Source organism: Carcharodon carcharias, chromosome 7, assembly GCF_017639515.1.
Source record: "Carcharodon carcharias isolate sCarCar2 chromosome 7, sCarCar2.pri, whole genome shotgun sequence".
NCBI classification, from domain to species: domain Eukaryota; kingdom Metazoa; phylum Chordata; class Chondrichthyes; order Lamniformes; family Lamnidae; genus Carcharodon; species Carcharodon carcharias.
In genome coordinates, this window is record NC_054473.1 from 162077505 (window position 1) to 162091279 (window position 13775).

The following is a 13775-nucleotide window of genomic DNA, read 5'->3' on the forward strand; positions in this document are numbered from 1 at the left end:
GCATACCTCCTGCACTCTTTATTGAACCGGGATTGATCCCCTGGCTTAGTGGTAATGGTAGAGTAGGGGATATGCCATGTCATGAGGTTACAGTTTGTGGTTGGGTACAATTCTGCTGCTGATGATGGACCACAGCGCCTCATGGTTGCCCATTCTTGAGTTGCTAGATCTGTTCTAAATCTATTCCATTTAGCACTGTGGTAGTCCACACAACACAATGGAGGGTATACTCAATGTGAAGATGAAAATTAGTCTGCGCAAGAACTGTGCGGTTGTCACTCCTATCAATGTTGCCATGGACAGATGCACCTGTGCTTCCCCCAAATGGTATTCAACACGGGGGAGAACTGATTCATCCCCTGCGGGATGGTGGGTAGGTGCGGTATGTGGTAATCAGCAGGAGGTTTCCTTGCCCATGTTTGACTTCATGGAGCCCAAGAGTTGATGTTGAGAACTCCCAGAACAACTCCCTCCTGACTAGATAGCACCTCTGCCAGGTCTGTCTAGCTGATGGTGCTGTATGGGGCATTATCTGTAAGATATGATTCTGTGACCACGACTGTGTCAGGCTGTTGCTTGGCTAGTCTGTGAGACAGCTCTCCCAATTTTGCCACAAGCCCCCTGATGTTAGTAAGAAGGACTTTGCAGGGTTGACAGGGCTGAGTTTGCCGTGTTGTTTCTGGTGCCTAGGTTGATATTGGGTGGTCCATCTGGTTTCATTCCTTTTAGGCTTTTTAGTGGTTTTGATATAACTGAGTGGCTTGTTCGGCCGTTTTCGGAGTCAGCCACATTGCTGTGGGCCTGGGATCATATGTCGGCCAGACCAGGTAAGGATGGCAGATTTTCTTCCCTAAAGGACACTAGTGAACCAGATGGGTTTTATGACAATCAAAAATGGTTTCGTGGTCATCATTAGATTTTATTTCTATATTTTTATTGAATTCCAATTCCACCATCTGCCGTGTTGGAATTCGAACCCGGGTCCCCAGAGCATTACCCTAGGTCTCTGGATTACTAGAGTCATAGAGGTCTACACCACAGAAAAAGGCTCTTCAAACAAGTACCTAACTATTTTAATCCCATTTTCCGGCACTAGGCCCATAGCCTTGTATGCCATGGCATCACAAGTGCACATCCAAATACTTCTTAAATGTTATGAGGGTTTCTGCCTCTACCACCCTTTCAGGCAGTGAGTTCCAGATTCTCACCATTCTCTGGGTGAAAAAATTCTTCCTCACATCCCCTCTAAACCTCCTGCTGCATACCTTAAATCTATGCCCCGTGGTATTGATCCCTCCACCAAGGAGAAAAGTTCCTTCCTGTCTACCCTATCCATGCCCCTCATAATTTTCTACACCTCAATCATGTACTCCCTCAATCTCCTTTGGTCCAGGGAAAATAACCCTAGTCTATCCAATCTCTTCTCATAACTAAAACTCTCCAGCCCAGGCAACATCCTGGTAAATCTCCTCTACACTCTCTCTAGTGCAATCCCATCCTTCCTATAATGCGGATTCCAGAACTGCATGCAGTAATCTAGCTGTGGCCTAACCAGCATTTTATACAGTTCCAGCATAACCTCCCTGCTCTTATGTTCGATGCTTCGGCTAATAAAGGCAAGTATCCCATATGCCACCTTAATCATCTTAGCTACCTGTCCCACTACCTAAGGGACCGGTGAACATGCATACCAAGGTCCCTCTGATTCTTGGTATTTCCCAGGGTCCTACCATTCATCATGTCTTCCCGTGCCTTATTTGTCCTGCCCAAGTGCATCACCTCACACCTATCCAGATTAAATTCCATTTGCCACTGATCAGCCCATCTGACCAGCCCGTCTATATCCTCCTGTAATCTAAGGCTATCCTCCTCACTATTTACCACCCCATCAATTTTCATGTCATAGTCCGGTGACATGCCACTATGCCACTGCCTCCCTCTTTTGCTCCTCCTTTCCCCCTACTTGTACTCCTCCTTTCACCACCCTTTTACTATTTATAAGCCAATAGAGGACTTTTGGATTCCTTTTTATGCTAGCTGCCAGTCTCTCTTCAGACTCCCTCTTTGCTTCTCTTATTTGCTTTTTCACTTCCCCCTGAACCTTCTATACTCAGCTTAGTTCTCCATTGTATTATCCACCTGACATCTGTCATAAGCATTCCTTTTCTTCTTTATCTTAATCTCTAGCTCTTTTGTCATCCAAGGAGCTCATTGTTTTCCCTACCTTTTCCTTTTGTAGGAATATACCTTGACTGTGTCTGAACTATCTCTTGTCACGAAGCGATCATATTTTTCATATATTATTGTGGCATATTGTAAAATCGGCTTTGTGTGTGTGTGTGTGTGTGTGTGTGTGTGTGTGTGTGTGTGTGTGTGTGTGTGTGTGTGTGTGTGTGTGTGTGTGTGTGTGTGTGTGTGTGTGTGTGTGTGTGTGTGTGTGTATATGTGGTTCTGTATGTGGCTGATTTAAATAAATTGGAAACGGGCAGACTGCAAGGTTGAAATTATCAAAAAGGTTAAATTTAAAAAAGGCATTTGAAATGCTAATGTGTGAGCTAGGGTAAAGTCAGCAGGTAGTGTGTGAATGAAATTTGTATTTTTAGATAAGGAAAATGTTGTTGGATTTTCAAAGAGGCATGATAAGGTGACTGGTGAGATGATTAGAGCAAGGTTATTACATTTTCTAAAGTGCTGACCATAATGACAACATAAATTTTTATATTAAGGGAAAGGTAAATTCCAAAGACATGGGGAACAGTGGGATTTACAAAACAAAGAAGGAGAAATATATTTAAAGAAGAATGGAAGGCTGTGTGGGGTGTGGCCATGAGAGATCTGAAAGCTACACCGTATGAAACAAACTTGGGGAAAACCATCTAGCCACTTTGGAAAAGCCTGCTGTTCCAGTAACCAAAGTTGTGTTAAAAGCCTTTGGAATTCCACAGTCGAGTGGGTGCTTCCGGTAACCTTGCTGGATTGTCTCCATAAATTTAAAGTATATTTTGGACTGTTGCTTTAAAGGGGGTGTGTGATTGGGAGTGTGGTTATTTACGAATTTTGGGACTTGTTATCATATTAAGTAACTGTGTAACTGTAACCTTGTGTATGTGTTTTATTCTTTTCTTTTGTTAATAAGTGTTTTAATTTAATTTTAAAAATCTCTAAAGGTGTTGGTGGACTCATTACTTCGAAATTCAGTGCACAAACCTTCTCGTAATAAATACAAATTGCTAAACTGTTGTCATAGCATGGCTAAATTTCCCTTGTGGATTTGGTCAGCCTGGAAAATGCCACCTGCCGTATCATAACACTCTTCAAAGTTAGCCTGTTGTTCAGCTACTGTTTTTCCTGCCAACCTTTGATTCAGCCCAGATCCATACTTACCCCACTTAATTATTCTTATTCTGGAATGCTCTTCGTCCTTTTCCATAGTTAACCTATGATAACTTATGATATAATGATCACTATCCCATAAATGTGCTCCTACTTAGATATCACCTGGTTCACCTCATTCCCAAGAACCAGGTCCATCAGTGCCTCCCCTCTTGTTGAACTGGAAACATACTGCTGTAGAAAATTTTTGTGAACACACTCTAGGACCTCTTTCCCCTGTTGTCCCTTTACAATACTACAATCCCAGTCTATATTCAGGTAGTTAAAGTTCTCCATTATAACTGCACTATAATTCTTGCACTTCTCTGTTATTTCCTTGCAAATTTGTTCTTCTACATCCTTCCCACTAGTGGGTGGCTTATAGACAACACCGAGCAATGTAATGCACCTTTTTTGTTCCTTAGCTCTAGCCAAGTAGATTCTGTCCTTGACCCCTCTGAAATATCTTGTTTGTCCAGCGCTGCAATGTTCTCCTTAATCACTGCTGCCATTTCTCCCCCTTTTCTTCCATTCCTATCTTTCCTGAACACCTTGTCTCCAGAAATATTTAATACCCAGTTCAATCCTTCTTTGAACCAGTCTCTGCTATAGCCACAACGTCATACTTCTACATGTCAATCTGCACTTGTAACTTACCAGTCTTATTCTATGCATTCGCATACATGCACATTAACCCTGTTTTAGGCTTTATTACTTTCTTCCTTACTCTAACCTGATCTAATAACTTGGTATTCCCTACTCTTAATACTCCCAGTGTTTTGTGCATGTTGGTATTCCTTCCTGATATTTTCTCCTGGTTCACACATCCCTGCCAAGTTAGTTTAAACCGTCCCCAATAGCACTAGCAGATCGCGCCCCCCCACCAATCTGGCCTGTATAGTTCCCACCTTCCCCCAAGCCAGCCCCAATGTCCCAAGAATGTAAAGACCCCCCTCCTGCACCACCTTTCCAGCTATTCATTCATCTGTTTTATCCTCCTATTTTTATACTCATTTGCAAGGAGGAATTTTGGAAAGTTATTTTCTTAGTGTACTGTGGTTGCCACAATGATGAATAAATCCTATACTGTATTAGAAAGCTGTGGAACCCACAGCTTGACATGTATGTAAATGAATGGGAACATTATTTGAAACCTTTATTTATTCATTGACTATGAAGCATTTTGGAATGTTCCTGAGTTTGCGAAAGGTACTATATAAATGTAAGCTTTCTCTTTCTTTCTTGTATGTGACCCTCAGGGCTCCATGATGTGTATCGAAGTGGGCCACAAAAATATGAAGCTGTTGATTAATGAGTTGAAATTAGTTTTTGTTACCTTTGTGTAGAATACAGAACTTAGAATTACTGTATTCATGTTAGTGTTAAAACTAATATTCTTTTTAAGGATCATTGCCTTAAAGATGTTTCATCCACTGGTGATATTTGTGGTAATTGCTACATGTAAGTCATGGTTGGCTTAAAACTGTTGAAATGAATAGGAAGAACAATTGATATTATAACGACATTATAGCTTGTACTTTCTGAATGAACTTTTCGGATATTTTCTTTGATTCTGTAGCACGGTAAACATCGTATGACTTAATTCAATATCTGAAGAGTGGAATGGGTGAATTTGAAATTGTGGTGAAAGAATTACAGAAGATACTGTTTTGAGTACTGGAAAAATGGACCTTTCTATGTGCACTTTAGAGTTTGAAATAAAAGTCCCTTTAGATTCTAGCAGGATTTGTCTAAATCCATTTTTCTTTCTACTATAATTGTACCTATTTCTATCTTTTTTTTAAAGCAGTCTTTCCATTTTGGCTGCATGCATCTAAGATGACCAGTCAGTTTGGCTCATAGAACTGTCTAGATTTTTGATCAATCCTGCAGTGTATCCACTGAACTAATTTTAGACAGGAGGAATTGGTTGTTCGATTCGTCACTGTTCCTTCGTTTCCCCCTAAACGTGTAATTGCTCAATATTTATGACTTATTTTAGATTGGTCAAGCTGAGCAAAATGAAATAATTGTAAGCTGGAATTCAACTGTAGGAAAGACTAGATTGTGTACCTGGATCTTCTGAGTGAGATTTTTTTCTTTTTGGAATTCATTTGGAAGCAAATCCCTTGTTCATCCTATGCAACTTGGTTATTAGCACATTCCATTATTCACTTTTTGTGATCACCTTTTGAGTATCACTTAATCCAACGTTCTGGACTCCTATCAACAATAGCAGATAAATAACTTCATGACAGGTTAAGATGGGTTGTTTACCTTACGAGTTGTCATCGTTTTTTAATGTTCTCCATTGTAATTAACTAGAAAGATGTTTTCAAGAATGATTGTTACCAAATTAAAATGTAACTCAGTAAGGTCTCTAAGTTCATATATGCATTTGGCCTTCACATCAATAACTTTCTGTCAGAAACTTCTATTTTATCAATCTAAAGTTTTGTATGGCATAACCTCAGTTTCACTAAACCCTTCACAATTAATAACTGTGGTCCATTTTCACCCAAAGCCATGTTGAGAAAATCGGAATGTAAAGCCAAACAAACTTTTGAAAACAATTTAGTTCAGAATTACCTTGTGAAACATTATTTATTTGTATAGCTTCATAAAATATTACAGAATAAAGTTTATAAAAGTTCAGCAAAAATAAATGTGAGAAAGTAATGTTTGGTAAACATGTAATTTGGAATGGTGTACAGTAGTCCATTTATGAGCTCAGACAAGGGAATTTTGAGTTCCACACTTGGTTCCTCTTACAAACTGTTAGTGTTGGAAAATTGCTCCCGAAGCAAAATTTTTTCAATGAAGGATTTTCAGCCTGGAATACATTGTGATGTCAAATGGGTAAAGACCATTTCAGTGAGAATCAGCCTTTTTTTCATATTATTGATGCTTTAAAACAAATAAACAAATGTATCCAGAATATTTAGTTATAGGATTATGAGGGGTTATGATGAGATATATCTTGAGGGATTGTTTGCATTGGTCAGTGAGAAGGTACAGGATAGTGCAAACTCAAGAAATCAATGAATTGAAGTGGGTGTTAGTTACATAATAAGTTACATAAAAGGTGTTTGAAATGATCTGCTATAAACCATTATTGTCCACAAATCATTTTAAAAGGAAGAGATAGTTAAAGAAATGGAAATTTCATCCATTACCATAAATCTTGTTTTTGTCATGTCAGTGGAACACTTAGAATTACAGCCTTCCCCTAATTTGGCAGTATTGCAATCTGGAGATACATTTTCTGATCAGCAAAGTTCACTCAGGTGTTAATGAACATTTTTACCCACTGGGTTTGGATTTGCTTTCGGTAATAGTGTGTTAGAAAAACCAGTGGAAGAGAAAATGAAGGGACATAATTAAGAGAGAAACAGGCCCCAGGTGAACATATTGTCCTTAGTCTTTTTATCATTCAACCAATCAATGGATTCCATGTTGCAAGCCATTTGACAGGTGCCAAGATGTGATTAACATAACATAAAGCACATGAAGCATATTTCCTGTTTTGTTTATTCCAAAATTATAACTTAAGAGGATTTAATTTTGTACATTCTGTTAGAGAAATGTTACTTTGGGTCCTAACTTGTCAAATAATGCAACTAAATTTTTGAAGCCTTTCACAAGAAATGAAGCCCTGCCCTGCCCTTCATTTTTCTCAGGACATTATCAGAATATTTTTAGTTTGTTTGCATTATTGAGCTTGACTCTTAGAAATAAAAATCAAGAGTTAACTTCGAGAGATCAATGGTGACATTTATTACCTGTAACTAAAAGAGCAAATTATACGCTGATGTATAGCAAATTTTGTGTTGAAATTTTCTTCTGGTTCTTCAGATTTTGGAATTCTTTTGTGATCAAATCCAAAAGGATGACCATCTTTAACTTGAACACTATAATGCACTACTTTCTCTCATTTTCTAGGGAAATTTTCCGTGAAAGGCTGACAGAATTTACATTGTCAAAAGTAGGACAACCTTCACTTTCAGGGTGTTATTGACTTGCTGTTCAGAACAGCTAGATATGAGTTTCTTTTCTTAGTAAATTCAACAAGAAGTAATTTATATGTTTTACCTTGTGTTCCTTCAAGACCAGCTTTATTTAACAGCTAGCTTATATACTATATCAAGAATGACTTATATTAGAGCATCTTAGTACGTCAAACTGAGAATTATATTTTTGTTTAAGCTGTTGATGCTGGAAGAGGCCAACCATTGATCTGGGAAGCCTACATAGTAATACTTCAAACTTTTTTTAGAATAAGAGGGATGAGCAGTTGGTTTAGGTTTTATAAAACCTTTTTAAAAAAATCATTTAGTGCCTAGGTATTTTTCAGCAGTGTCCTGCAGTGAAATTTTATACTTTTAGCACCCTAGCTTGCTGTTAAATAAGTGAGAGATTATTTAGGATCATGAATGGTAATTTTACTTCTTAGGTTATAGTTCTTTGTGACTTAGGACAACAATATCGAAAATAAGAAAGTGATCAGATATCTTCAAAATTAGGAAAGATAAAAAATAAGCATGTTAAGTGAGTACTTTACTGAAATATAGTAATACAGTATCTTGAATCATCCTAGAGCACCTGATGCTTGGTGTAATTTCAGAATGGGCCGAAGCTCATTCTTTCATTGAATAGAATAGCCCGAATTTTAGGATTAATTCATGGTGAACATTTTTATCAGAAATATCAAAAGTTGTTTAATACTGCAATTTTATTTAGAACTGTGGCTTATTTTTCAGATGGGAACAGCGAATGCTTCCTAATGGAAGAGTATACTATGTAGATCACAACACCAAAACTACCACATGGGAGAGACCTCTGCCCCCAGGGTAAGCATAGGTCAATTAGGCAAAAAAAAGTTTAATTCAAAATATCATTTTTTAAATAAAAACAAGAATCTACTTAAGGAACTGTTTTGTCGCAGAAATACTTCATCAAAACTGCTCCACTAATTACAGTGGAATCTTGATTGCCCACCGTGATGGTTAGAACTTGTCCTGAAAGATGGTCAAAATTGGTAAGGACTCACCCTGATAACTACATAGTTGGTTGCTGCTCTGAAATTTAAATGTGCTGCTTACTTCCTCCTAAATGCCCAGTTCTTTCTCAGCTACAGGTTCCTCTGTTCACTATTCCTCCTGGAAGAATCATTTGGCACATGAGTGATTAATTTGGCTTACTGTTCTGCCTGCATCGCTTCGCCTGCCAAACTGACCCTGTGTCCACCCTTCCCGACCCCAAATAGGTGTGGAGGACCCACCTGCAATGGTGAATGTTAAAGCCAACTTATCCTCACCTGTAGTGTTACTGGTGATAATGTCTGCCAAAGCCATCCTGAAGAGCTGCTGACTTTCAAGCTCCAGAGTTTTCCTGATTAAATGCTGGTGTGTAGTGAAGCACAAGCTGGATGTAATACCAGCTTATTTCTGTACTGCCCCGTTAGCACTTTGCTAAATTATTGGGTGAGTGGGTTTATCAGATATGTTTGTGACTGGATGTTTTCGTCCCATGCTGGGTCCAGTTTCAAAGTTTGAGAAGAATTGCTTGGAGGGGGAGTTTAGACTGGCATGTGAGCTGTTGTGACCCTAGTTGATCTTGCCATTGGAGTGGAGCAAAATGGAAACATGAATGACCCTAACTTCAGATGGGTTCCATTTACCTACAAAGATTCTTGAAGATTATTAAGATTATGAATAATGCAAGTGTGGTACTTGAGCGTTCACTGTATGATGTAATTTTCTAAGATTAGACTGTTCATAAAAAAGAATGCAGCAAGAAGCAATCACAATTCATAAGTGCATTGCAATGGGTTTAAAATAAATTCAAATTTTGGGTAAAATGAAGAAATGCATATTTAATTTGTTTTAAAATTAATTGCAAAAACGTTCCTTCATACAAACGCCTTTTTGACGTGAAACAATTTCATAGGTTTCTCATGCTGCTGGTGCAGCAGATCTTAGTATTCTGATGAGGCCGCAGCACAAAGAGAAACCTTATTGTTTAATTACAGTAATCTTTTTAGATTTCAAATGTAGGTTATGAAATATATGTGATTGACATGCAATTCATGTCTCTTGAAAAGCCTAACTAACAGCTACCGTCCCTTTGATGCTCTGTCTTTTAAGTTCTTCATCTGTTGATATGCTGTTGTTTTTTTTATATCGAATGAAACTTGCATGTATCCATTGCTTAAGCGACCTCCGAGATGATATATTTCCCCCGTACTTGCTTTCCATCTTATTTCAAATCTGACTGAAGACGTCAGTACTGCTGCGATATTGAGGCTTTTTTAGCACCTCTTGGGCAGGAACCAAGAAAGTGTAAGCAGCGATCTTTTTCAATGCAGGGCTCCAACCAACCCCCATTGCATTCCTGTCTTTCTCCCATTGATGCTTACGTGATTATTGCAATTTGAATGTCCCCGTATCTTCAAAACACTGATATTCTTTATCTCTCTAGGTCACTCCTTTCTATTAGTATCCTCAGAATTTTAAAAACCAATTTTCAAACCATTAATAGCTGATTTGCGTTATATTTTCTTTGGTGAAGCTCTGTTTTCCCATCTTACCACGGTTTCTCAATTTAAAACAAAATTAAACATTTAATGCATTTTATTTTATGTTCAGAAAGATCCAAATTCTTGCTGCATATTATAATTAGTGTAGTTTGGTATTGTATTAAAAGTCAACATTTAGATCTGCAAACTCACTGTAATTCTTGAATACTTTATTTTTAAAGTTGGGAAAAACGAGTTGATCAACGTGGCAGGTTTTACTATGTGGACCATAATACTAGGACAACAACATGGCAACGCCCAACAGCCGAGTCTGTTCGAAACTTTGAGCAGTGGCAGTCACAAAGGAATCAGCTTCAGGGAGCTATGCAACATTTCAACCAAAGGTTTTTATACCAAGTAAGATGAGCTTGTACTTAATTTAAACAGCGTGATTTTTTTCATGTTCTAATGGTCTTTTGTTTTGATCTCTTAAGCATATCGCATTTCCTCTCCCGTAGCCTGGAAAGCATGTGCAGTATTTTTATTACTTGGCCTCTATAAAAATGAGCATTGGTCTTTCTAAGATTGAAATTGAATCAAAAGGGTGTACAGAACTGGTGGAACATCTCTCCATTCTCCATCCCTGAGCAAACCAAAAAACCAATTAACTCAAGATGTTAGACTTTATATTGTCCAAATGCTACAGCTGTAGGCCTCAAAAAAACGGCATAAAACTAAGTATTGTACTATATATAAAGACATTGGTATAATTTGTTCAACCTTCCGAGTCTCTGCAGCCCATACCATTCAGTAGCGGAAATGTCAGGCATATTACCTGCTCCTAGACCTTTGCAAATCTACTCTACATTGATAAGGCGATTGAGAAAAACCTGAGACATATTGATCATTCGATATTTCCCTTGGAGGAAGAGCCTTACCTTCATTCCCTGTATGCTGCTGCCAGCCAAAATGTGGAACACTGTTCAGAATGACAGCATTGCACTACACTGTGTTCTATTTTGATATTTTATATTATTCGGGGGATACCAGTAAATCTTATGGTTACTTTTAATAAGGTGTAACCTTTTTAAAGTGGGTTATTGTCTATACCATGTCCGTGTCTTGGGTACTCACAAAATATTAGTGAGCAAATACTGTCCAAGGTTTTCCTATCCTTCTTGTTTCTTGCATTAGCCTTCATCCACCCAGTATCCCCAGATCCCATGTTTCTTTCAGCACTTGTCTCTCTGTCTACAGTCGTGTCCTTAACTGTACTGATCTCCAGCTCCAATTCCTGAGGTTTACTTTTGAAGTCTAATGTTAACCTGACAATATTACATATGCAAGGTGGCTCATTTATTGAAGCCACTCGTCCTCAAACGTTTCTTCCCTTCTGTTTGCTCTCTTAAGTTCCTGTACCTTGCTGCCATAGGCCTTAACTCATTCTTTAAGTTTTCTGATTAATAAACTGCTATAACGCCTCTTCATATTCTATCACACCTGGCCTCCTAATTTGGGAACATCCCACAGCAAACACATTCTCTATTCTTGCTAAGTTTTCTAGTTAACACTTTTTGTGTTACTTATTTTATTCCAAATGTTTGGTTTTACTTTTGTCTGGTGCTTCTTTTAAATGTTACTAGTTTATTTTAACTTATTATTTCACATGGGTATTCTTTATTTTTTGCTTGTCTTGGGTGCTCTCCTTTGTTAAATAACTCATACAGATATTTTCTTTCACTTTCATTTTTCTCCATGGGTCTTTTTCACTACCTCAATATTTAAATCTGCTTTTGCCTGTGCTGTTCTTTAGGAAAATGCTGAGAGCTGTCAATCTAATTTTCTTAACCACTCCCCTGTTATTTTCCCTAATTGCCGAAACTGTTCAGAAGCTTTTGGAGAATCAAACTCCCTCAGTTGCAAAGTACTGTTCTGTTACAGTCTACCTTTATGACAGATTCAGATAACTCTTGATAGAATCTATCACACACACTGTCATATTACGATGCTGTTGATTGGCCTTCTGCATTTGTCTTCTGGGTTCTTTATTATTATCGTCAACATTTGCTGGAGCCATACTGGAAGGCAGCCACAGCCGGTCAACTGAGGATATTGAGGGCTGGTTGACTGGACGTCCACCTGTGGGTCCAAACCCAGTCTAGACTGAGATGGTGAAGGTTTTCTCTGTTTGCTGCCTATATTGAGAGTGGAGAGAATTAAGCCATCAAATAGTAATACATTTCACAGAAGAATAGTCAGCCAACACAAGCATCCATACACAAATAAAAACTTCCAAAGTCCATAGCACCTTTATTCTGCCAATTCTCAGTGCGGCAAGTGGAGAGAAGCAAGATTGCTGTGTCCCTCTAGAGGAAAAAATGTTTTTATATTGATATGTCTTTCCTTCCTTGTTTTTAATTTTAAAAAAAGATTTAGTCCATTTATTTTCATTGTATTCAGTGGTCATATTAACTACATTTTCTGTATGTTTTCCTCTTTATTGACATTTTGGTTTCTGTATTTATCACTAGATGGATTATTTTTATTCTATTTTTGGTTTTCTAATAATTTATTTCCTTTAATATTCATTTGATCTACACCACATTATCTGTACTGTTTAGCTGATGCAATTTTAAAAAATGTATTGATTTTTTTAGTCTGATGGACATAATTCTAAATTCTCTGCTTTTCTCTCGATCTTCTTCAAACGCATTCTCAGGTTCAAGAAACATGGTTAAGTTGGTCAACAGATTTTCATTTTTATAGCATCCTTCACTTCTTTTAAGATGTCCAAAATCATTTCAGAGCCAATGAATCACTTCAAGTGCGTTGCTGCTTGCTATTCCCCAACAAATGGAGCAGCCAATGTGTTCAGTTTGTTGAATTTGTTCACATGGGCTTCATTGTTTGCTCATATGGCTCTAATGGTTGACACTAAATTACAATGGCTAGTAGCTATTTCTGACATGAGAAGTTAGTAAATGGTGCTTTAGATCAGTACAGGAAATGGGTGGATGGTTTTGTTTAAGTAAGATTTGATAAGGAGAACCTTCAGAGAGACTGTACATAATATGATGGGGAAATGTAAGAATAATTGGATAGCTGATAGTTCTGCTTGTTAGGTGAAAGGCTTATATTAGACATCTTGCTAAAGCTACATTTTACTTAGTTTGGGTTTTGTGTACAGTGATTTAAGCTTGATGTTCATTTTGTAACTTTTTGTTATGGACCTTATTTAAAGATGTCAAATTGACAATGTCAGACTTTCAGCAAACCACATAATTCCATCTTTTCAGAAAGATTCAAGTAATTCTTTCATCGATTTTCTTGTTATAAGTAGAATACAAAGAGGAATTAAACTGCAGTCTAGATCTCAAAGGGAAACAAGCTGATTCTCCTTGATGATTTCAATGCCAGAGTTGGGAGGGACACAAACCTCTGGAAAAGCGTGATTGGCAAAGAAGGTAAAGGGAAAGCTAGCACCAACGGAATTCTTCTTCTGATGAAATGCCTAGGACATAGTCTGATCTTAACAAACACCCGTTTTCATCAGAGACACAAATACAAGACCTCACGGCAACATCCTCGCACCAAACATTGGCACCTGCTTGACTATGTCATTGTTTGAACGAGGGACTGCAAGGATGTTTGCACCACCCATGCCTAATTAGGACCGACCATCGCCTAATCTGGGCTACTATCCCCATCAACCTGGCCCAAAAATGGCCACAGCAGCAGAAGTGCTTCCGCAGGAAAATCAATGTCTATGGATTCAAGGATTCTGCAAAGCAAGACCTACTCGGACAGCGCTTCACAAGCAACCTGGCGATCAGAAACCACAATGTCCAGAGTGCCTGGTCTGCCTGTAAATCTACCATAATCAGCA

At 38.1% G+C, this 13775-nt stretch overlaps 1 protein-coding gene across 3 annotated transcripts in view; it reads left to right on the top strand.

The window, feature by feature from the left end:
* wwp2 (WW domain containing E3 ubiquitin protein ligase 2) overlaps positions 1-13775 on the top strand; it is a 236697-nt gene that overhangs the window by 149426 nt on the left and 73496 nt on the right. For all 3 annotated transcript variants that reach the window (XM_041191193.1, XM_041191191.1, XM_041191194.1), the window contains 2 exons: positions 8133-8222; positions 10132-10306. In XM_041191193.1, the coding sequence (XP_041047127.1) occupies positions 8133-8222; positions 10132-10306 (265 nt within the window). The remainder of the gene's footprint in view (positions 1-8132; positions 8223-10131; positions 10307-13775) is intronic.